Genomic DNA, 25,985 nt, shown 5'->3' with positions numbered 1-25,985 from the left:
TGCACACTGAGTCCTACACGTAGCTCTTGATCATTTACTTCATATTTGTGATCTTTTTTTCATTAAGTTAAATTCAGACTTCTTCCCATAACAAAATAAATGTTTGGTTCGTCCCACAGTATCAGGCAGACTGTAATAAGTAAATTTTGGATAGGTCTTATTACTGATCTGTGTGACTGGTTAGTAGGTCACAGTTTGGGTGAAACTATTTAGATTTTTTTTCATCAGGGCTAGAATAGGTGTAAGATTATTTAAATGAGCTTTGAAACCTTATAGTTCATCTGGCAAACTGCTGTAGGGGACTAGAAAACATGAAGGGAACAGACAGAGGAAATTCTGAAAGCAATTAGAGAACCTTTTTGACAGTTCTTTCAGCAGATAAAAAGCCAGCTTCTTGTGAGAAAGAAAAGTATCTCCTGGCATTGGTTTGTGTCTTATGGACAGTTGTGTCATTAATATGCAAATGTAGAATGTAGAGGAAAGCATGTGTTGAGACACTTGCAGATTATTCAAAATTTAAATAAAATTACCAGGAGTAAAAATGAGATTTTTTTTTTTTCCCTTCAAATCTAGCAGTCAAACTTTTAAAAAATGGTTCAGTATTTTGCTTTAAAATCTAGCTACTTGAGCCATCAATCCAGTGATCTGAATTTTTCCATATGCATATTCATGCGTGTGTTTACATATTTGTTTGTTTATTGCATCTGGTACTTGGGTAATGTGTAATTTCTATTTCTCCCTTTTGTCTGGGGGCCTCTCATATTACATTTAGATTGTATCCTTTATCATTCCAAATTGACATTTATGCTTTTACTGCTATTGTTTGCCTAGCTCCTCTCTGGTACGGATCAACAATTTGTTTTAATCTGTGTCACTTCCCTTATCTCCCCGTGCCCAGAGCTGCAGTCACACACCGAGATCGTGTTCGCAGCTGCCCCCGCCCCAAAATCCCGGCAATCTTAATTGCTTTTCCAGTTCGTTTATAAGAGCACCGAGACAACAGAATGTGAGAGACCAGCTTTGACAAAAGTAATGTATGCCAGCGCCTATGAATAAATAAATGCCATTTACATAGAGGAATACTGTGGCACCAGAAGGGAAGTCGCAGAATGAAAGCTAATGATGGTTTAAAAGCATTCTTCCTTTTTCTTAGCAGGGAGCCGAGTGAGGTCCAGAGAGCTGCAGAGCATGGGCTGCTCTACAGGTGCTCTCTTTGTAAACAATAGTTTTTGTTTTAATTTTCTCAGTTGACTGGCGTGAAAACTTCTCGGTATAAATGGATGTTTAAATTTCCAGCGGCCTCAAGCAGCTGTGATGCTTCCTGTGGATTCTTTGCTTTCTAATAATCATTTTAACAGTTTGTGTTCCATTCCTTCCCTCTATTCCTTCCCCTTTTTCATCAGAGCCATCATGTCAAACAGTTCAGGAGGGAAGGAATAGTGGCGTAATCTGTGTGTGGTGGCAGGTTTGGAGCTGTAAGCAAAGGGCTGGAGCGAGGCAGTTTTACACATGGAGTAAAGCATCCCTCTCTGCTGGGAAGAGGAATAATGAGGGCAGTCAGAACAGGCTGGCAGAGAGCAGGAATGCAAACGGCTCTGCAGCCCTCGATGGATCCGTTCAGGTGCGGGGGCTGATCATGGGAGCCTGATAAAATAATCAGAGGTGAGCAGGGACGTGGCAATGAGGTAGCTGAGGAACCTGCCTGCTCCCCTTTGCTGTCTGCAGCCCAGTGCCTGTGGCCCAGCACAGACCCTCCCAGTGCCTCAGTGACCCTCCTGTTCGCTTGGGGTACATTCCATGCACCACAAGTTCACCATTTGTTACAAACTGATCATGGCACACTCTGCCTTCTCAGGAGGGAAACAAGCTGCACCTTGCAGAAGAGCTTGGTGTGGGAGGAAAAAGCTGTTTGCATTCTTCTATATCCCAGGATAAATGCCAACTGATTAGAAGGTGACAGTCACCAGCCTGGGAGGAAACAGTACTGATGGATATGTTTAGGAAGGAAGAAATCTGTGTCAAAATTTGAAGGAGTAATTGGAGAAATGTCATAAGGAAGTGCAGTGTGCATTTATTGAGCTACTGATGATGGCAGTGAGATATAGATATATATATATATATAAAGACAAACAAAGATAATAATCACCTGCCTTGTTCAGGTCTGCAAGCTCTACCAGTGTGAAACATCAAAGCAAGCAAATACATTTTGTGTGTTTCTTCTAGCAGTGTGTCTCAGTGGCAGTCTTTCCCACTTCCATCTCCTTCCCTTTTTTTTTTTTTTTTTTTTTCCTTTTCTTTTCTCATGTAACCATTATTGTTGGTTTTACTTCAAAAAAATAAAAACCATTTTGGGGAGTACATGACATTGAGAATGAATATCAGAAAGGAAATAGATTGTCCTTTTTCAAAGGTGTCCTGCTCTGTGGGGTGGGAGTGAAGGCAGCCCAGCAGTGTGCCTGTGCTGGCCTGACAGCAGACAGATAATTCAGGGACCACAAATAAATGATAAGCTATTTCTAGCTCTCACAAATCATGAGATTCTTTTTTCTTTCCCACATCCCCCATAAAACCTGAGGCAGACAGTATGCCTGTATCTTCCAGCCTTCTTAAATATGAATAAACAATGCCTGTAACACTGCAGCTCTTTAATTTTTGATCTTGAGAAGCTTTATTCTGGTTTTATTATGCTGTCTCCTTGACCAGCAGCTTTGCTTGCAGTGCACTGGGCTGGGAATTGCTTGGAATTTAAAAAATCAGTCATGTAAACTAATAATATCTGAAGAACAAATGTGTTCTAATTGTTTGTGAACTGGTTAGTAGGAGCCTTGTGAATTACCAAGAAATGAGAACAGAAGAGTATTGTCTCATTCACTGAAAAGTTATGAAGTGTTAGAAAATTGAAGACAGTGTATTATTGTTTATAATTTATGACAGAAATATCAGTACTTAGACTGTGCCTAAGTGATGCTTTTGTTATTATTTTGCTCTGATGCTGCTGCAGTTCATTTGAGCAATATCCAGCAATAACTGGCTTGACTCACAAGTGAAAAGAATAATTTATATAATTCACAGATTGAAGAGGAACCTGCACCATTTCAGTGCAGTTTATGTCCAAGTATAAGATGTGCACAGAACGAGGACACAGGAGCTCTGCATTTGGAGATGGAGAAACCTCATTCCCTTGGACAGCTCTGGTTCCTTTGGGGTGAACCAGAGGGAAACTGAGCCCCCGGATGGCTGCACTCCCTGTAGAGCTCAGAGTGTCCCAGGCTGGCCTCTGCCCTCTCCCCTGGGCACTGATCTTCACCAGACTGCCCACATGGGAAAGGACACGGCAGTGGGAGCTCCTGCCAGACACAGCTCCCAGGAAACGCTTCCCAGACTGCTGGAAAGCATCCAGGCAGGAATCTGATCCTGCACAATGAGCCTGCACACAGCCTTTTTGAAACAGCTCTTCACACACTGGGCTTCATCAACAGGTTACTGGGACCCGTGTCTGGATTTCCCCAGTTGTGGGTGTGTGCCAGCAGAGGTGTGGCTGTGTGTGTTTGGCAGCACTGCTGATCTCCCGGGAGAATTGCTGGGCTGTGATGGCTGGAAGAGCACCTGACCTGAGCAGGAGCAGTGGCCTGACTGTCAGGTCTGAAACCACTGATTGTATTCATGGCTGTGTCTGGGCAGTCAGTCACAAGCCACCTTTTGGCTATCAGACCCTTTGGGCAGGTTTCTTTTCTTAATTAGTCTAAGGTATATCAAAATATGGCCAAATTCTGTGCTTGTCATCACGTGCTGACATTACAGTAAGTGCCTGCTCCCTGCTCCTTACTCAGATATGCACGAGTGTCTTGCTAAAACACCACTGAAAGAATTCACTGAAGAGATTATTGACTGGTTTTGAAACACTGACTTCACTCAGCTGAGACTTGAGCAACAAATGCGTGTCTCTGCACACCTTGTAGCTTTTTCAATCCTTATTTTTCTAGCAGAAAGAGATTTCTTATCTGAGTGCACATTAAGACAGAGGGCAAATTTTTCAGGGGCATAGCCAATAAAGAAATACTAGGATTGTGCTCTGGAAGGCCCCATTGCAAATGCAGAGCTCTCAGAGTTTTGGGGAAGACATTTGTCCCCATGACCCTGGATCCCAGCAAGGTGTGTGTTAAGGTCTTTGGGAATTCTGTTTCCTCTGCTCCCAGAGAGCCCAGCTCAGCTCTGCCTGCAGGGAGGGCACTGACAGGTTCCCAGGATAAATGCTAATCTAGGCTTACAGGCAGCAGTTGTGCTAGGTGGATGCTTTGCTGCTTGTCTCTCAAGGCTGAGCAGGAATGAGGCAGGATGGCTGAGGGATAACACAGATTTCAGCCAGTGTGAGAGAATAACTCTGTGTTTCCCAGCTCAGCTCATTTCTGATGTTTGCACAAGACCTGTGGTAAGTGAGCCCCTGGCTGTCTTTCTCTTCTGTAACAGGATGCAGCACTTGATGTCATGGCATAGCAGATACACTACATTTTTATTTTTCTCCATTGTTATGCATTGAGAATGTTATCCTGGAATATTCACTGCATTGCACTTTTTTTTTTTTTTTTTTGGTCTGCTTACAAAAATTCATCCTTCCACACTTTTTTCTTCTTGGTGTTCATTTCAGTAATCAGCATTTAGTAGAAGAATTTTAAGTTGCTTTTGCATTTGTCAACACTGAATTGCATCTTCTGTCCCACCACCTGTTACATAGCTCTGCTACCCTTTGAAGGACTGCCTAGTGCATTGTATTTTGATTATTTTTAAGAAAATTTGGTTGCTTTTAGACTTAGCAAGATTTGTTTCCTTTATATCTTCTCAGTTTTCAAGATGATTTGTTAAGTATTCTCTACTAGACTTTTTCCATTCCTTAGACATTTTCCATATAAAAATGTTGAATTCACTGCCTGGTTATTAACTTTTTCTTTAACAGCTATCTATTCCTATTGTAAATTCCTGATCTACATGTTTGAATCTAATTTTGTTTGGCATTACAACTCATGTATCAATATAGAAGAGCTCTTTGATCTCCAAAATACCTACTTTTTCATTTTTTATATGCTAATGCATGTAATATAGCTCTGCCCTCTGCTACTGTAGTGGTTTTTAATTAAGCAATCCTTAATTCTTATTCTTTGAGCAGCTTAGCCATCTTGTTCTCAAACTTGTTCAATATTCTTGGTTTTTACATTGTGTAGGCCTTTGACATCCTTCTCAAACTGGCAGTGCTATACCTGCTGTGTTCTCTGCTCTAGCTTAGTTTTTGATGTCTCTTGAATTTGTCTTTACTTCTGTTACTATTTAAAAAATAAAGGTAGATTTCTGAGTATTAGTGTTTATTAATTCAATTATTATAATACCTGATATTCTCTGAAAGTGTTAGCATTTGGTGGCTTTCCTTTTTCCCTGTCTCTGCTCAGGGAGAAGAAACATTTGAACAACTTATTGAAGTTAGTGATTGCAGTTCTCCCATTCCTTGATCATAGTATTGTTTCCTTATGATTCAATTCATTGACTTGCTCATGTCTGTCAAATATATGAATTTACAAACCCTGTATTTCTTGGCCTTCTGATACAAAACCTAATTTGGAACCTGGAGTCCCTACTGGATGTATTTTTCACAATATTTAACCTGATTTATTTGTGACGCGGAACAATCTCGTGCTGTTCCTTGCATGTTTGACCTGTCATTTAGAACTGCTGTATCACCAGCACAAACAAAATCTGATATTGACTCTTAGACCATGAAATATTTCTGTTGTTCCAATCTACAATTTCTTCTCCTAATGAAGCAATGGCAGTAACAAACCAGAGAAGAGATTGCATTCTCAGTTTGACACCAGCAGCTGTATCAGATTCTTTGCTTAAGTTTGCATTTTCTTTAACTAGCAAAACCATACCTTGAAATACAGTTAGATAAATTTAATTATTTTTGCCTGCTTCCTGTAATATTTCAAGATATGTGAAAATGAATCACAATGGGGGTTATCATCTGCTTTCCTAAAATCTATAAAGTTTATAATGGGTAGATAATACTTGATTGCATTACAGAATTTATTATCCTCTGTTCACATCATAAGTTCTTTTATTTCTTTCATTTTGACTTGAAAAGCTCTGCCCAGCTTGACTTATTTTATTTAAACCTTACATTTTTGCCTTCATCAGAGTTATCATTATTTCTTTGTTCCCATTGTGAAGTTTGGATTGTTAACAGCTTGGTTGACACCACCCATTTTGGGTGACAGAGGGACATGTGCAAACACAGTCCCATCCAGGGAATGCTGTTTGGGATTGGATACAGCTGAGAAAGCTGAAACAGCAGCAAAACTGCAGGGGCATGAGGCACTGGATGCTGCAGTGAGTAGGATGGAAGTCCCAACCACTCTACAGCTGCCATGAACTTAATATGAAATAATGTTCAAATGTCTTAAAGGAAAAATAGGAGATCCATATGTGGAGCCTCTATAGGAAGGGAATTTCTGGAGAGAAGAGAGAAGAAGAAATGCACTTTTACCATAGGGAATCTTTTCTGTATAGTCATACAAAAAATCCTGCAAGGAATCTTGCAGCCTGCAGAGTAGAATTCTCTTTGATGGGAGCACAGGTCCTTGAATGGGGAGCAGAGATTGCACACTGGGAAAGGAGGGAACCAAGCAAATGTTGTTAATCCTCATCAGAAACATGCAGTCATGATCAAGTAAAACACTGAAGGCATATGTACTATTCATAGTTTGCCACATTGATGCAGTTTTGGCATTCAATTCTCAAGAACTTCTTTTACTATCCAATTAGTTTTTATTTTACTTCTAGTGAAGATTTGTAATATTAATTACCAACATAAAAACAAAGATGCACTGCACTGAAACAAATGGATGCTTTTTTACACTTAGATTAAAACATTACTTGTAATAGTTTACAGTGAAATCTCCTTGCTGTCACACTGGTCCTAACAGGGTTATAAACTTTTAAGTTCTTAGAAGGAAACAGAAGTAAATTATCTCCTAGCTATGGTGTAATCCACCATTAATTACCCAAATATTGCTGCATTTATACTGTATCATGTACTTATCAAACATCTACATGACTCCTTAACTATTTCCAAAACAAGAGTCATTATTTACCCACTGTGAAAATAGCCTTGTGTTAGTGGTATTAGAAATCATTAGCTCTATTAAGTCCGTTATCAGCTCTGCTAGCAGCTGGAAATATCCTGCAGCTCAGGAGGACTCCAAAATGTTCCCCACTCATTATATTCTAGATCACTTTGTTTTCTTGTACACTGGAAACAGATTATAATCACATTCAGCCACAGGCAAAAATAGAAGCTGACAACAGTGGTAGGAAAAAAAAAGATTTATGAAACTTTTCATTGCTTGGGGCAGTATTTTGAACACGATGGCAGTGTTGTCCCTTAGATAGTGAACAGTTCAGCTATGTCTTTCTATCATCTTGGTGTTCCATGTCTCAAAATGACAATTATCACACCATAAATACAGCCCAAAGCATTACAGATGTCTAGAAGCAGAATCCATATTAATTGTTAATGCATAAAAAAGAGATGGCTCAGTTTGTTAGCTTAGGAAATAAGAGTCTGGGTTTTTAAAAGTACAGAATAGTATATAGAAATATTAATTTTGTCTCTTCATTGCTTTGAATGGGATTCACTCAAAAAAAGATGGTATCTTGAAGTGTTTGGAGTTCAAAGAATTTCTTTATTAGTCTTTACTCCTTTAGGTGAGGCTGGCCCTCCAAAGAGAACGTGTTAAGTAGCAGATTGTAAAGAATTTTTTTAACATGGCTTAAGATTGTGGGTTTCGGTTTTTTCCCTTACCAGAAACATTGTTTGCAAAAACTGTTCCTTCTTGAGAAGGAAAAAGAATTTACTGTAGTGGTAAAAGAAAAGGACGTCTCCATGCAAGAATCTTTTTAATTGCTGGTTTACAGGTGCCTAGCTGTGGACTCCCTATTTTCTAAGCCGCGTGAAATAGTACTGAGGTTTAAGAAGGATATGTCTTAGGAGCTTGCAGTCATGTCTCTGAACTAGGAAACAAGATGGTACTGCTGGGCTGAGGGGAGGGTTTACATAACACAACCTCTCACATCTGTAGCACTAACCAAAAAGGAATGGATTTGTATCCATGAGTAATTACAGATGTCTGAGCTGGTTCTATGTGATCCAGCTCCCTAGGTGTGCCTAAAGTGGGAAGCAGAGTTTACCCAGCTCAATACTGCATTCCTCCTGCCCATGCACATTCCTTGTCCTGTCCTTCACAGCTCTTCTGGCTGTTTCTCTCTCTCTTTTATTTTTTTAATGTAAATTGTGCCTAAACAAAAATGCAACTGTCGTGGAGCTCTGCACCATTTTATTTCCTTCTTTTTCACCTCTCCTGGTCTGCCCTGGTGGTTGTGTCCCTTTGTGGCTCCCTCTCACCTGAGGAAGATGCAGCTGGTGGATCCTGCACTGCCTTGGCCACCCCGCTCCTCTCCCCAGCCACACTCCTGTAATTCCTCTTCCCTTCCCGTGCTGAGAGGGCTGTACCTGCCCCAGCAGCCCAGCCTGGCCCCACCAAGAGCCCCATGCAGGATTCTTGACTTCACCTGCTCATCATTTGTTCCTCTTTTTGTACATCAGAATGTTGTCCTGCGTGTAGCTGTACACCCAGCTGTGAATGCCCAGATACCTCTGTGTACCTAACACGTGTGATATTAACAAATCCCATCACTTCAGAAATTCTATTTTAGCTATGCTCTCCTTTTTGTTGATCATCTGGAGTAAATTAGTGTAGGTCCAAATCAAACTGAATCTGTAACTCTCCCTGCTGTTCGTCTGAAGAGCTGAAATCTGCATCACTTGAGTTTCTGTCTGAGCATCATCTGAAGTATTTATAACCAAGGCTCTAAAAATGTTACAAAGATAGTAGCATGCCATTTCTCTTTATGCAAAACCCACTTTGGTATGACATATCTGGAGCAGAGAAAAGGCTAACATGCTTATTTTGCCAGCTAACCTAAGTGAACAAATAGGTACAGAAAGATTGGAGTGGGAATTGTTATATTTTATGTGATCAATCAGGTTTTCAAGCAGGCTGAAAGTAATTTGGTGTTGTGCAGGGATGTCAGAATTCCTGCCAGTTATGCAAGATGTTTGAATCTTTACAAGGATTGAAGCAAGAATTTTAGGCAAAATTATTTTATTAGGAAACAACCTGTTGTGTCTTTCTGCTTTCAGCTGTAAAATACTTCACACACAAGGGGAAATACAGGAAAAAGGATGGCATTAAGGGAGGAATTCTTTTATCTAACTAGGAAGTAAGTTTGTCCAGAATTAAGATGGAGTATCTGATTTTGTGTTTCTATGTCACAAAAAAAGTATAGACATTGATGTTATTTGAAAAAATTCCTCAAACATCTAGAACAAGGCATGCCAGCAAGTGGAGATTTCATATTTCAACAGATGCTACATAAATGTTTTGGGTTGGTTTATTTTTTTGGGGTTTTTTTTGTTTGTTTGTTTTTTGTTGTTGTTGTTGTTGTAGACATATTTTAAGGATAGTATCTTTAAAAAACACAGATCACTGTGTATTTCAGCAATGGAATCATAAGAGATACTTTGGGTCTTTGGGTTTCTGTGGGTGAGAGCTGGTTTGTCAGTGGTTTTTTGTTTGACCAATTGTTTAAGCTGGATTATCTTAGAGGATGGATTGTAAGAGGTGAGGAGCAAAGGGGCAAATCTCCTGAACTATTGATGGCAGGACAAGGAAAGAATTAAAAACCACAAAAGGAAAGTATGAGAAAAACCACAAGCTTAAAAAAAACCCCACAATCCTGAAAGTATGAGTAGTAGAGGGATGAGAAGAAAGGAGCAATGTTATTTCATGAAGAGATTTTTCAGACCCCTATAGAGCTCTGGCCCTGTTCCAGCCTGTTGTTTCTTTGTATGTGCTGCTTCACCTTTATAAAAAACATGGCACCAAAGTGCTGTGTCTCGCTTCCCTCTCTCATTCCCTTCTCTTCTCCACTTCTGAAAGACTTATGTCTCTAACATCATACAGTTCCTTTTTTAGCACTGCCCCATCACAGCCTCAGAGGTGGAATTTCCCTTCCTGCCCACGGGGGTTGTTGCCCACTGTGCAGGTGGGCAGTGCTCATGTTCAGCACCTCCTGCACTGCGGAACCTCCCAGGATGTGCTGACCCAGCGCCCTTTGGGGCTGCAGCTTTGCAGTTTGGTGAGCAAGGCACGAGAGGCAGGAGCAGGGGGGACTCCATGGCCTGGACACCATCCTCACCACCGGCCTCTGTGCTCAGCTGTTGGCTGGTTTGGTACAAAGAACATCTTTCCTTGAGTTTTAAGTGACTTTCTTTGTAGTCTGGTGCACCAGCACAAAGTGGCTGAGGCAGCTTCCATGTCCTGTGGTGGCTCCAAAGTACAACAAAGTCACCTCACCCCTGTGCCAGGAGCAGGGGGAGTGTGGCGTGCACCAGCCCCATGCTGGTACCCAGAGTGCACCACCTTGCTCTTCACATCAGCCTGTCTTTGTCACTTGCTCCTAAATTTGACTCAGAGGCTGCTTTAGCAGCAGGTTCCCTCTGTTCAGAGGATATTTTGCTGCCAAAACATACTTTTAATGAGAAGACCAGCTGTTCTCCCTCAGGACCAAGCTTCCACTTGCTCCTTAGTTTGCTTCTTAATTGTCATATCACTGATGAATAATTTAATAATTTTTCTTCAGTATTTCATAAATTTAGAGGTTTGTGGTGTCTCAGTTAATAAAAATATAATGTACAGCAACAGAGAGTTGGTTCTCTTCCCTTCCATTCGTGGCACAGCTTGTCACATTTCCCTGAGCAGTATCAAACAATATGCAGCTAAATTGAAATAGTGAAACCAGATCAAGATGTCTATCAGCATCCTACACTGATGTGCAGTTTGGGTTTTATTCCAGACTATTTTATGATGCAGAAAATCTGCATAGATCAGTCTCTAAGCTTTAAGGATGACTGGCTTGCAGGCACTGTAGATGTTAGTTTTTGTTCTTGTATTTCTCTTAAAATATACTAACTTGACATTAGCTTGAAAATCTAAACCTCCCCCATGGGTGGGACTTGTGTTATGTTTCAAATGGAAAAATCTCTGATCACCTGTGGGACATTTGTTTGGGGGTTTTTGTTCTTGTTTTTTAACACGTGTAAGAGGTCTGGCAGAAGAATTCTGCATTTCTAGATTTTCATCCAGTGTAGAAGTTTCCTCATTTGTTTCTGCTTACTGAGAGGTGTTCTGCTTAAACAAACACCCAAACCAAACCTATTTGAAACAACAGCTAAACATTGAATTTTCAAGTGTTTTAGTTTATTGTGGCAGGAGAAACAGATGTGGAAAGTCTGTTAAAAGAAGAAAAAGACTGTCTGAAACTGGTAAAATTCTGATACCATCCTTTCCTTACTGGGTTTTGTTTGTGGAGCACATGAAAAGAACACACAGCAGATACTGTAGAGAACATGAAGTGTTATCACTACTGTTACATTCTGGTTGTTGGTATTGATCATTTCCATGTGTATGTTGTTGAGTGCAGTCACTTTTGACAGATAAAAGCTCCACAGTCAACGTTGCCACAGTACAACATTACTTGGTTTAAGGTCCCTTTCTCTACCATGTTTAAGTGTCCAGTTTAATGTATCCTCTGCCCTCCCATGTTTGTGAGTATTTCTTCCAAGTGCATTTGTTTGAAATGAAATCTTTTCTATGTGGGCATCATATTCCTTTAGAACTGTATATAAGAAAACCCTAATATTTAAGAATTGTATTTAAAAATTATACTTATTCCTGATCCAGGTGCCATGTGCATGTACCCACCTTCTGATAACCTTCTGAGAGTGCAGTTTGATTTTTTTGTTATTGAAATTAATTCCTCCATTAGTGGAATTATCTAAGTTGATAAATGAGTGTAAACTAAAATCTTTCACACATGATAGATGAAAAAAAAAATACTAAAAATGAATGGATATCTTAATTTATATTTTTTTATTTGTAAGGTAACTTTTGTTGGTGTGGAATCACAGCTACCCAACAGCAATAATTTAATCATATAAATTTATTTTTTAAAGTAATTTGATTTTCTTTCATTCCATGATAAGTATGGACACCTAGTAAGTATCCCACTACCTAAAACTATAGATATCTGTAATTTACTGGTAGCAATATAACAAAAATAACTTTCACTTTAAACATTACATGCCTTTAGGGGGAAAAAAAGTCCTCTTTGCTTTGGAATTTCTTAAGCTTGACAACACATCTGTTCCTGAATGTTCCTCTGACAATGTGGTTCACAGAAAGTCTGTGAAGAAAAGTCTTGATGTACTAAGTGTGTCTCTATGGAAGGCTTAACACAGCTTTTTCTTGCATATTAATTTAGAAATAGGAGGATTGTGTGCTGTCATTCTGTATCCTAGTTGTGATATCCCATTAAAATAATATTAATGGATTTTTCAAATATAGAATTGCAATTTAATATCTGCTGAATTAGAAGTGTTGACAAATCAATGCAAATGGACTTGTTCTTCTAGTGGGCTCATGAGAGGTGGAAACAAGGCTGGGTCCCTGAGACTGCTTCAAAACGTGGAGGGAGAGACTCTTGATCCAGGTCTGTCAGACTAAATCTGATCCAAATTTACTGCCCCACACTGTCCACACATCTTGTGGTACAGACCAGGGTGCCAATGAGCCTCTAGTCTCATCTGCTGATAATTCCTTGCTGATCTGCCTGTGGCCTATACATCTGACACAACATTGTCAAAAGCTTCATTTCCCTGGAGGAGAAGCTTCTGTAAGAGCTCTTGGGACACATTTATTTTCTGTCTTTTTTCCTTCTCTTCTTCTGACTCTTTCCTTGCCCCATATCTCAAAGAAGTCAATTTGTCTGACTGGTTGCAGAATGCACATCTTTCTTCCTCTGCCATGATTTCACAAGCCAACTTCAGTGTCAAAAACTTTTCCTTGGTCTGTGGGTTTGCTGAAATTCATCTATCTATTATGGGTTTACCTGCCCTGAACCTTTTTTGTCCAAGGGATTCCAGCAATCCACACTTAGGGTAAAGCAGAGTTTCAGGCACAGGTTTGGATTGTTTCACATCATTAGAAAAAGTTGCTAGCAATTTTTGCAGAGTCACAGAAGTTTTATCCAAATGATATCTTGATTTTTAACTACTGTCTAGTCTCCTATGTCTTTAGTTGGATAAAATATTGTGGTCATCCTCTTTTCCCATTTTTAAATTCTTCTTTAGTATTGCCACTGTCATGATTATCAATACAGCATGGCACTTGAGAGGTGTTTTCTTTTCACTTTCTTTTCACAGTGTTAAACACCACTTAGTTCTGTGGCAGCCTCAGACATTCTGAAGGAAGAAACAGTACATAATGCAATTATGATAGCTGGTTTTTATACCTGAAGTAGGAAATGGAATATGTTCCCTCCTTTCTCAATTAATACCGTATTAATACCATGGCTTTTTTATTTGAGTGGCTTGTACTTTGTATTGCTCAGAGAAATAAAACCATGGCCTTGAGATAACACAGCCTGTAAAGCTGGTGCTGGTGTGAGAGGTGGGTGAGGCTGTGCTTTCAGAAATGTTCAGTGCAGGTGATGGGCAGGGCTGTGCTGTTCCCACTCCCCTCGACACTGGGAACAAGCAGCATTGCTGGAAGGCATTTCAGCTCCCTGCCTGTTTGTTCTGGTCGTGTGGGGACACTCCAGCATTTGGTATCTGCCAGGATGATTACACAGCCTCTTCAGGCTGGGAATTGGATTGCCTTCCCCATGCTGGCCAGGGAAGAGCAGGGCACATCTGAAGTGGCAGCACAGAGCAGGGCTGCACTGCAGTGCTGCTGTGGGAGACAGGCTAGGGAGCTGGGCAGGGGGTGGCAGGCAGCAGCACAGCCCCAGGAGACGAGAAGTGATGGTGTTTCCTGTTTAATTGTAAGCAATTAGATGAGTCTATTTAATTAAAAAAAAAATGGAAAAGATCCATAGCCTTCAAGCTCCTGTAATAGAGAATTGCATGGAGGTTTAATGTCTTGGTAAGGATTGAGTACCTGCAAGATGTTAGTAATGCTATTTAGAGAAGACAAAACTTGATCTTTTCTACTTAGAGAGTTTTCAGTGAGCTGTTTCCTTTCTGCTGTGCTACAGAGTGAGTTTCTAGCTTGCAGGAGATTTTTCCATGGTAAATGCAGTAGTAGGAAAGTATTTGCTGCAGTGCTACTGAGAGAATTGCTGGCCAGCACAGGCCCCATGGGTGCCTCATCAGGCTGGTGTTGCTCAGGAAATGTTCTGGTTCCAAGCAGACTGGGAGGCAGCTGCAGGCAGGGCTGTTTGGGATGGAGCTGTTCTGAGGCAGCACTGCAGCACTCCCAGAGCAGCACTGACCTTCCCCATGCTGGGCTGCAGCTCCTCTGCCCTGCCCCGAGCCCTGCATCCCCGAGAGCATCCCCGAGAGCATCCCCGAGAGCATCCCTGGTGCTTGGCTTTGCTGCCAAGCTCTGCCACACCTGCAGAGAGGCACAACAGGCACTGTGCTTTGAGAAGTTCCCAGCAAGAGAGAGAGAGCCCCATCATTCTCACAGCTGAAATCACTGTGTATTCATTTTTCTGTTTTACCATGTACACCAGGCTGGGGGGTTGCAGTTGCTTTTTAGTTGTTTGTTGTCTTTTTTTTTTTTTTTCCCCCTTAACACACAAAAAACTTTATTTCAAGAATTGTTTAAGATTTGCTGGGTTAATGTTGGCTCATATGCTAAGTGATAAACTGTGTGAGGCCTTTCATACAGCACTTTACAATTAATTACAAATGAAATACAATTCATTTAAAATACAACACTTTACTGTATTTTATTAATTAACCCATGATTTTACCTCAGTAACAGAATCTTTTACTGATAGTAGCTGAAGATAATGTCTCTGGTACCTTGAAAAGTCAGGAAACTTAAACAGGGCTTCTTATCTGAATGGTTTGTGACTTTTCTTTTTTAGTCCAATAACAACCAATAAAGAATTCAAATGAAATCTCACTGCCTGTGAAAGAAATGCCAGTCATGTAGTATTGCAGCTTGCAGTACCCTGGAGGCAGACAAATCCTTGTTTCTGTCTTGTACTTCCTTGTATCTTGCCTGCTTTTAAAAAGAGAAATAACCCATTGAAAAGCCTGATCCAGTGCACCATGTACATTGCATTATATTTGCTTTTCTTTACTCTAGAATTATGCAACATTCCTCTTACTTTTTCCATATATTCCACACAAATTATTTTTACCTGTTGTACATGTTGAGAAACAGATGGTCCAGGTAGTAAATAACTGGCTTCCCAGGAGCTATGAAATTGAATTCTCCCAGGTAGCTCCCCCAGGAACCTGTATTTGCTGGTATGTGTCAGTGAGCCTTCATGTTAATGATGCCTATATATCAGTGTTTATTTCGATCATTTGATTATCAGTTGGTTCAGCCTAAAAGTAAAACTGTTTTTAATTATTATTTTCATGCTTTTTGAGAGCCAAAGGGGTTATATTGTATTTTGGGAAAAAATGGTCAAATCCTGAAAACCCATTGAAGAACATTGTTGCAAGATAGAACTTTGTGGGGTTTTTTTTCCCTTTTAGACTAGAAAAATATTATATTTTTGTTGATCCTACTGTTGAACTGAAAAAAAATCTAGATTGGTGTGAACTGATGAGCTGTCCTAAGGCAGTAGTATAAGATGGAATAAGAAAAAAAATTCAGAAGTTGAAGAATTCAGTGCTGCTGAGAAGAGACAATACTGCCTCAGAAACAGAGAAATTACAGGATGCCAAAAGCCTTGTTCAATATATTTTGTTTCATTCGTAGTTCGGCTGCCAAACTTCTCAGTGGTGCAGCTTGACCTTACCTTACAGATTCTTCAAACAGCAGAAAGATTCCAAATCATTACTCTGCTGATAGACCATTCCTTCTCTTAAAGAATTGCAGCACCTAGAAGCCTGATTTATTAAAAAGCTCAGTGTCCTAGTATATCATCTTTCTGACATAATTACTTTAGAAATTTATTTTGAGAGACTCTTGCTGGCATAAATTTTTTAGGAGGTTGGGTTTAACAAAAAAAAAAGAGAATTTTGGACAACGTGTAATGTGTTCTGTGGCGCTTCTGAAATAATCAAGGTCATGCATTGTAATAAACCACCCATGACTGGCATTTCTTTTGCTCCTTGGAAACCAAACGAGTTCCAGCTCTGGGTGATACAAGATCCCAAGTGCTGCTGTAACAGCTTCAGGGATGACTTTCTATTGCACCTGACTCAGGACTTGCAATGAATTGGAAATTATGGCACAGTTATTCTTGTGTCACCATGGTAATTTTCAGGGTCCCCCATAGACCAGTCAGAGAAGCAGCAGCTTTCAGGCCATAATTCTATCAGGAAAAATGCCACCAGGTTCCACTGCTGGCCTAAATATTTCTGTTCAGAAATTTCTATATGCTGTTCAGAAAAACCTGTGTCTTCATTTTCACTTTGGTGTGATTCCCAGTGCTTCAAATTGTTTGAGCTCAGGCAAGAATTTGTCTGAGTCTTTAGTCAGGGTCCAGCTCTTTCCCATTCTGCAGAGCCAAGTCTAGAGAACAACATTTACCTTTCTGCACTAAAATGTTCCATAGTAATGACAGTAATAACGAGCTTCATTGCTTAGAAATATAACTGCCTGCTTTTCTTTTTAGTTCTTACATCAGTCCCTTCTTCAAACAATAGTGTGAATAGTGCTCGTGTACCTGAGCTGAAGAAGATAAATACATTGTTAAACTCTCTGAAATATATTTTATATTGATATCAGTATGAGGACACTAAATTAAAAGATAGACTGAAAATTATGTGAGATCATTATTTTTCAGTTAGAAAGAAGAATACTCCAACTTCTCTTTCAAAATTTGAAATAATGTGCCTACCTTTTCATATATGTTTAACATACACATATATACATATGTAAAGTACCACAGGACACTGAGCCTGCATGAACATGATTATTGAACTGATGTGATTTGCCACGACCAGACATTATTTCATGCAGCCCATGCACCTCATGCAGTGTGATAATGAATATTTAAGTGATGTATTTCAACAAATATAATTAGTACATGGTGTCTCAGAGAATACTGTTTTGTAGAGCAGTGAGTTTAACCTTTTTGCAGGTGACCCTCACATGAGGGAGGTGGTTATATGACCCTTAGATCTAAATCCCTTAAATTTGACTCCTGGTGAAGGGTCCAGTTTTGCCTTTGCTTGTATGACTGTGGACACTGCATAGTGTGGGCAAGCAATGGGGTATTTCTACTTTTTTGGGGGTTGGGGGGGGATGAGTTTAATTTGGTTTTGGGCTTTTTGTTTGTTTGGTTTGGGGTTTTTTGGGGGGGACTTTTTTGGGGGGGTTTGGGTTTTTTTTGTTTTTTTTTTTGTTTTTTTTTTTTTTTTTTGTTTTTGTTTTTTTTGTCAGAGCAACATTTAATTTCCTACTGTAATATTGTGTTGGGGACATGGCTGCAATGCACTGGCAGACACTGATAAGTGACTTACTGTTTCATATCACACATTTACTGAATTTTCAGTTTGAAATGTACAGTCTGGGATGACAGCCAGTCATTCAACCTATTCTTGCCTCAAAGAGTGTAAAAAAACAGGCAGACAAAAGAAGGAACACCTGGCAAATGTCTTGGGTTTAAAACAACAAGAGAGAGAGGTAATGGTATCCGTGGTTAGGAGTGAGATAACTTTCTTCTTTACAGCATGTGTTGAAAACATTTTCAGAACATTGAGATGCCATTTAGCTACGGCCTAGCAGGAAACAATGCAGAGAATTAAGCAACCAAACAGGAGAACTGAAGCAGAGACAGCAAAAAGCCCAGGCTGTGCTGCTGGTCCACCCTGCCAAGCTCACCCAAGCTGGGCTGGGCAGCAGCTCCTGAGCCCCTGGCACATTCCTGGGTGTTCCAGAGCTTTCTGCTCGCCCTGACTCACAGCAATGGGAGCTGCCTTGGGACATGAATTCAGCTTGGAAGGTGGCCCTGTGGTTCTGTGAAACACCCGCTACTCACTGTGAGGGCAGATGATGTGGTTTCCTTGAGAAAACAGTGTGGCAGAGGGATTTGAATGAAGAACCAGCAGTGCTGCAGACGAGGTTTCTAATGCTGCCTGACAAGGGCTGTCTGTGGGCTTTTTAATTATTTTCTTTCAATTCATCAGCTTCGGTTTTGGGCTTTTTTTTTTTTTTTTTTTTTTTGTTCAGTATTTGCATTGTTTAAAGCATAAGGAAAGTTGTGTCATTGTTCATTTCAGAAAAATAATACATGTTTGGGTTTTTCCTTTTAGTTCTTTTGTGAAAAGGAATGATGAGGAGGTGTAATGTCTCTTTAGCATTTAATGATGTCACAGAGGATAATTCAGCACAACTAAGATACAATCTCCATTACTTTTTGAGGTAGGATTGACAAAGAACTGGGATGCAGGGAAGCAATTGCTTTGCTTAGATTAGGGATGCTGCCTTTCCTGCTTTGTATTTATTCTCTGAGGTGGTAGATCAACTTGTACTCTTCAGATCATTGTGTTGCTTGGATTTCGTGCATGAGTTAAGTGAGTGTACCAAAGCCTGGGAAGAGCTATGAAAAACTATTTGACCATGTTGAAGCAGATCTGAATTTTCTTTTGTATTTTAGTCAGCATTTGGATTGTAAAAAAGCTGAGCAGTGATGTTTGGTGTGCTCAGGAGCTCTCAGCCATCACTGATGCCCCTGTAACTGTGGGACATCCAGGGGCTCTCTGTGACCCCTGGAGCTGCCACAATGGCTCTGTTACAGTGCACAGGCTCCTGAAGGATGTGCTCTAGCTTGGTCTGTTTAAATGTTCTACCAGATAAAAGAATGAACTGAGCAATTTTTTATTTTTTCAGTATTTTTGTTCTGATTAAACCCAAGTAAGTCAATTGGGTAGCTTATGATTGCTTCAAAGCTACACAGATCAGACTTTGTATCCTCAGATTATTTAATTACAACACAATTTACCCTCACTCAACTTCTAATTTGAAATGAGTTTGCTGATGTTCTTGACTGCAGTAAGATCTCTTGAAGAATGACATGTTGATTATGTGGACACGAGGCCGTGATTTTTTGAAAATGCTCAGCATAATCAATGTGTATTAAAATTGATTGGAATTAGATATGTTGTCTGTTTGTGAATTTAAATGAGAAATTTTAAAAAAATTAAAAAGCCTAAGTGTGGAGAGTACCAGTATTTCAGATTTCCAGTCTTTGTTTTTCCCTATGTTTTAAAAGACTTTTCCTTAAATTCTAAAGTTTGAGCTTGTATAGTGTATCCTGGTGAAATGACTAATTCAGCTAATAATTGAGAAAATGCATCATTTCCTCAGTATTCTCCCCCAGACCAATACTGGCTACTGCTATACCAAAAATAAAATCTATTTCCTGATGTAAAAAGCCAGATGTACTCCATCAAGACACGCATTCTGTTTAGGCTTCCAAATCAAAGGCAATTTCCAGAGGGCCAGAGCACATTGTGCTGTGGGATCCATGGGGCCAATCCCTTTGGACACTTTATTTATGGGACAAGTGATCTCCTCCTCTGAACTTCAGAGCTCAGCAGATCTGCAGGTACTGCTGGTGAAGTTTTAGTTTAGGCAAAGATGCTCATAGAGGAATGTTCAGATGTGAAACCACTTTTATATCCCTGGCGAGTTGAATGGTGTTCTGCTCCTGCTCTGATTCATTTGAACAGGTTTATGAAGAAGCAGAGCATTAAGCTTTTATCTCTCTCATATATACACAAGTATGTGCACACTCCCTGGTTTGTACTTTTTATATATATAAGCTTTTATACATTTTAATAGAAGCTATATAATATCTACATGATGTTAATATTAGTATTTGTTTATGTTTCTATATTAAATTCTACATTTGTCTTGCACCAGATTTCAGAGTTTTTGCGATGCAATATGTGTTCAGTTACCTCTGCACAGCTCATATTGCAAAGTATCATACATTTACTGTGTGGGAACTGAATCTTGAGGCAGATTAAATAGTTTGTAGTAATTCGATTTCAGTTTCTTTAGTCTTACAGAAATGCTGTTCATTCTCCTTTATTGGCTCACTTTTAAGAAGAGCCTCCATGATGTTGTGGTGACAAGATTCAGAGTCTTTAACTGGTGCTACTGTGGCTCTCAGACCAAAACTGTTTGGTTTGTGTGACTATGACTTTTTTGTACTTATCCTTAAGAAGGAAAAGCTGCATCTGAAGTAAGTTGAGAAAACATGATGCACGTGAATCTTTTGAAGTAACTATTAGCACAAGGGCACATATTTGTATTTTATCACTCATAAATATTCACTTATTGAAATCCAAGTACGCTTTGTTTAAAGTCAGAACACAGACTAGGAGAGTAATTCCACTTAAGCTTCTGTGCATGTGGATATTGTCCAAACACATTTTCTTCCTGCTGTGTCTTGCTCTGCATGCTGTTGTGGAATGGCACAGGACCTAGTACAGATTAGAGATTTGATGTTTTTGGAGGTCCAAATGCGGGTTTTAAACATCAAACTTTATTGGCTAAACAGTCTCTTTTATGCTTAGATAAGATATAGCGAAGGATAGTGAGGAGAGCTGCACATATGATGGCCTTAAAATTTAGGCTGTGTTCATAAAAGGTGATTTTGTATTTAAAGCAGTTGACATTCCCACAGGGTGCGAATTCAGGCAACAGACATTCCAAAAATATAAAGAAACTGCTGTTTAGAGCTAAGGCAACATGTGGAGGATGCAGAATTTATTATAATTCATTTTTTAAAGTTTCTTGTCAGAGGACAAGTGATACTTGCCTTGTGTAAGTCCAGTAAACCTGGCTCTGCTCCTCAGCAGCCTGTGCTTCCCCAATTCCTAAGACCATGAGCAGCCTCTCTCCAAAACCACTGCTGTCTCTCTGCTCCTTGGTTGTGTTGCTATTAGGGAGAGGCTCTTGCCCTGCTTCTCCCAGGCAGGCAGAGCAGCACCAGAGCTGTCCCTGGGGAGAACCCTGGGCTCAGGCTGGAAAAGCTGCTGAGATCCTCGAGTGACCCTGAACCCAGCCCTGGCAGGTCACCACTAACCCTGTCCCTGAGTGCTGCTGCAGCTCAGGGCTCCATGCTGGGGAAATGTCCTCCTGCTGCTCTGGGGTTTGGGTTTGGGGTGTTATTTGTGTCTATTTGGGTTTTGGATAAATATTGGCTTAAATAACTTACAGTAAGTAATTACTCATCAGCATTTCTAGGCTTCTTTGTTTCACATGACAAAGATCAGTCTTGCTGCAAATGATGTTTTGTGATGTTTTCTTTTTATTATTTGATTCATTAAGTACAGTGAAGTACTTTGCTCCAGTTTCTAAAAACAAACATGCATCATTAGAATTATCATTTCTCTAGAATTACTGATTAATGTTCACTAGAAAACAACTTGATACAATGTCTAAAGCATACAGTTCATAATAGTGTTTGTTTTCTTTATTCTCTTTTGCTGTTTCTATTAGACATAAATTATTGTAATGTGTGGAATTGCACATGAACTTATTTACCATTCTAAATTTATGTTTAGAAAAGTGACAATGTTCAAATGACACCTGCTTATCAGATTTTCTTTTCATGTGCTGTTATTTTAATCCATTTGCCTTAATGATTAGAAAAAATATTTCTCTATATCAATGCAAGCATGTCCGTACTCAAAGCATGAGAAAAGTTTATATCCTTCTTTATCACTAAAAAATATCATCTGTCATTTTTCAATGAAAGAGACTGAAAGAGTTGCATAATTTCTAGATCTTGCTGTGTGTTTGTGGCATTACTAAATAGAAAAATACAGACCAAATCCTGATCACATGGAATAACATGAAAGATAGCATCACTGTCTCTCTGCTCTCTTTTCATATTTGGAGTTTAATCTTCTTGTGCTGGCACAAATCCTGTTCATTTGAAGCTGATTGGTAAAATACAGTGAATGAAAGAAGATTGATTTCTCTGATTAAGTTTTATAGGGGCCTAAAGACCATATTCTCAAAGGCTATTTTTAATCCATTAAGGATCATCTGCTCACGGTCCCTGATAGAAACAGGGGGTAAATTTCCTCTCGGTAGATGTTGGGAATGGTCCAGCTAGGCTGCTGTCCTGGCTGCTCCACTGAGGAGACCTTCTCCAGGGAGAATCCGTGAAGAAGTATTTTAAAATTTAAATAGAGTCTTTGTCGACATGCCAGCTGTGCAGGCTGGAAGAATGTTTTGTGTTGCTGATCCCAAATAATCACTGATCTGATTTGCCCACGCAATGATGCCCACAGGTCCAAGAGGCACAGTCTCTTTTCCCAGGCCCCTTGGAAATGCCGAGGAGAGCAGTGCCACCACACACATTTATGATTTGTTTTTCTTTTCTGTTTTAGGCCCTTCAAATCATCACAGCCAGTCAACGCTGAGGCCACCTCTCCCTCCTCCTCACAACCATTCCCTGTCCCATCACCATTCCTCTGCCAACTCCCTCAACAGGAACTCGCTCACCAATCGCCGCAACCAGATCCACGCGCCCGCCCCGGCGCCCAATGACCTGGCCACCACCCCCGAGTCCGTGCAGCTCCAGGACAGCTGGGTGCTCAACAGCAACGTCCCGCTCGAGACCAGGTGGGTGCTGGGCATGGGCGCCCTGGGGGATGCTGCTGGGGTCCTCCAAAGTGCACAGAGAACGCTCTTGGATTGTTGGGAGATGGGCTTGGTGCCCTTTGTGCCAGGGGTGGCTTGGTGCCCTTTCTGCCAGGGGTGGCTTGGTGCCCTTTGTGCCAGGGGTGGCTTTTCTGACACAGCGTGGGGGTGGGTGGTGTTAGAACACCCAGCAGCCCCAGCCTGCTTTGCCCTGGAAGGTGCATGGTGAATAACGTTGCTCACAGTCCATTTTAAAGCCTTTTATTCACTTGGACCTTGCTTGCATACACAACTCATGCGATTAATACAGCATATTTATATCATGGGCTCAGGGACAACTTACTTAGAATTCATACTGACTGTGCTGCTGAAAAATTATACATTTTGCCTTTCCTGAAGCAACAAACAGAGGCTCACTTGACATTATGCATTTTGGGAGACTTTGAGAAACAATCTGAGATTCATGACTGACAGTACTATAATTTTAATTTATACCTCATCCAGCATGCAAGTTCATTTTAATCTCTTCTGTACATGTTAACAGTGTGATGCCTGTGGGGCAAACAGCAGCATATAAATGAAAAGGTGCAGCACTTAGTCCTGACAGAGAAATAAATAAATAAATGCCTGACATGCTGCTGGTCTAAATATTCTGGTTTGTTGTCATTTGGGGTATGGAATGTCAAACATATTTAACTTGCACTTTAAATAGCAGAGTTGGCAGAGCTGATCTCTCCGAATTTAAAATTAGCCACTGTGGTTCTGAATAAAGTGCTTGGAAGAGCAGGGTGGTGTTGCTTGCCCAGAGGGTGACAAACACAGCGAGCAGGTGGAGGAGCTGGGCTGCTGGGAGCACTGGTCCTGCCAGGGTTTCAGCTGCGTGGTTGCCACAGCTTCTGGGATGTTTGGTTTGGTTTGCAGCTTCCCAGGGCTTCAACGGGGCTCTGCTGGATCACTCCCTGAGGAGCCACATCTGGGGGAGTTACACCCCCATGGAGCCCCAGCCCAGCCCCTCCAACATTGGGTTAAAGGCTGCTGGTCTCGTTTGGAGCTCTGGGAGGGTCTGACAACACCGAGGCTAGTTGTAACCCTGGTGTTACTCGGGGGTTAATCAGTGATGGGTTACAGCTCCATGGGGGACAAATGAGCCTGGAAAGAGCAGGGGGTCTGTGCTGGGCTGGGCTGTGCAAGGGGGGCTGCCCTTGCTTTGTCCTGCTCTGCTAAAATGGGACCATGGCTGCTGTGAAAAAGTGGACAGTAAATTCAGGTTTTCCAAAGCCAAGATGGCCAGAAAAGTAGGAGAAAGGGATTCTTGCTTACTGAAGGTTTGGAGCTAACTTTGATCAAATAAAAAAAATCAAGTAAAAAAAAAAAAAAAAAAAAAACCAAAAAATCCTTAACTCTGAACTGCTGCTTCTGTGAAAACCTGTGCAATTTTATAGAACTTAACTTGGACATCCTGAATTTGTTATTTATTGCTAAGAATTAAAAGATATACGTGTTGGTCCTGTTCAGCCCAGACTGGTTCTTGCTGTGTGGTTCATTGCCCAGGATGCTGGTGCAGAGTGGCCACGTGCTGTGCCTGGTCTGCCTCTTCCTGTATGGAATTGTTCTAGGCCACAACACCTGAAATGTATCACTTCTGAAATCTCAAGACTGTCCCAGTTTGCCAATCACTTTACCTGGAGGGAATTCCTTGGGATATTCACAAAAGGATTCTTTGCCATAATCCTGAGCCACAGCAGTGGCATTTGTCTGGCTGGGTTCTTTTACTGTCTGATTTGTACCTATTCCCAGCCAGCGGTGGCTGTGAATGCCTTTACTGACTTTGGTCCTTCTCTTTTTTTCTTATCCTGCAACCTCTGGGAGTGTATGTGCACATGACAAAAGGTTACTTTGTGAATACTGTTATTTTTGGAGGTTGCAGGATGCCCGACAGTTAATTGGAGTTTTTGGAAGACAGGTTTGTCACAGGCAAGCATTAAGCTATTAGAAAGTGTCCTGGCAGAATTGCTGTGTTCCAAAACTATTCCAGAGGATCGATTCTAGTTCTTTTCTGAAATTACACACCTGACAGGGCTTGATGACAAGTTTCATCACAAGAATATTAACTCAAAAAGGACTGAAACTGATGCTTGTGAAATCATTGAGACTTCCAGAATTAGCCTGTAATTCTTTCCCTTAAAAACTGGTGTTTCATCTACATTGATAGCAATAGACACAAAAAAAAAAAAAAAAAAAAAGGTATATTTTTGGTAACTTAAGCCTTGATTTTAAAGCTTTAGCTTGTTGCAAAACATTGACCCCTCTCATGCTGCCTCTCCACAGTGCACTACTCTAATTTTTTATCTTGTTATCTGTTTATTAATCTCAGTAGAGGAGCGCTCAGGAGGCAAAGCCAGCACTGACAGCACCTGCTTTATCAAGAGAGGGTTTCATAACTCTTAGTTTTCATCTTTCAGTTACCTTCAGTAGATTCTGCTCTCAACTGAAAATGATTTGCAAGTGGTCACATTACTGATTCTGAAACAAAAGGTGGCACCTGAGCTGTCTGAAGGGAATGCTTTGTGTCAGCACTACAAAACTCAGATCACAATTTAGATTCCAGATGTCTCTTTATCTAACAGTACCAAGTGCTGAAACCATTGAATAATACAACACACGTCTGCATGTTGCTTTTTTTTTTTTTTTTTTTTTTTTTTTTTTTTTTTTTCTGGTAAGAATATTTTAACCTTCCCTTTGTTCCTTTGCTGTCTTAGGCAGTTTGGGCTAAATTCAGACTGTTTGGAGACATCGCATTTTCCAAATATATCCTTTATCTGTCTCTTGTTTTGATATTGATTGGAGGTTGTTAATCACATTTGGTTTATTTTCTTTGTGATGTAAAGGAAGCTTTTACTGCCTGCACATGTTTTCATGTGGCCTTTTCAGGCAACTGTGCCCAAATCTTTGGCATCCTTTGTGGTGCTGTATTTGTTACATAATTAGGTTTATCTGTATTGCTGCAGCTCATTGCTTCTAGTGGAGTTATGAGTTTGCAACATGCCTATGCAGGGTTCCTATTGTACTTATTTAGAGTTGTAGAATGGTTTGAGCTGGAAAAAACTTAAGGATCATGATGGGCAAGGACAGCTTCCACTAGATCAAGCTCCTCAAAGCCCTGGCTAACCTGACCCACAACACTCCCAGTGATGTGTGCTTGATTTTAGTGTGGCTGTTCCTGGTTCAGGTAAACAAACA

At 40.4% G+C, this 25,985-nt stretch overlaps 1 protein-coding gene across 25 annotated transcripts in view; it reads left to right on the top strand.

Moving 5' to 3' along the window:
• The window catches only part of TENM2 (teneurin transmembrane protein 2), a 1,518,527-nt gene that overhangs the window by 1,321,188 nt on the left and 171,354 nt on the right, over positions 1-25,985 (top strand). For all 25 annotated transcript variants that reach the window (XM_085591001.1, XM_085591002.1, XM_085591003.1 and 22 more), the window contains one exon: positions 22,493-22,727. In XM_085591001.1, coding sequence (XP_085447127.1) covers positions 22,493-22,727 — 235 coding nt within the window. The remainder of the gene's footprint in view (positions 1-22,492; positions 22,728-25,985) is intronic.

Source organism: Lonchura striata, chromosome 13, assembly GCF_050655825.1.
Source record: "Lonchura striata isolate lonStrDom1 chromosome 13, ASM5065582v1, whole genome shotgun sequence".
NCBI classification, from domain to species: domain Eukaryota; kingdom Metazoa; phylum Chordata; class Aves; order Passeriformes; family Estrildidae; genus Lonchura; species Lonchura striata.
This window is presented reverse-complemented; position numbering and strand designations above follow the sequence as displayed.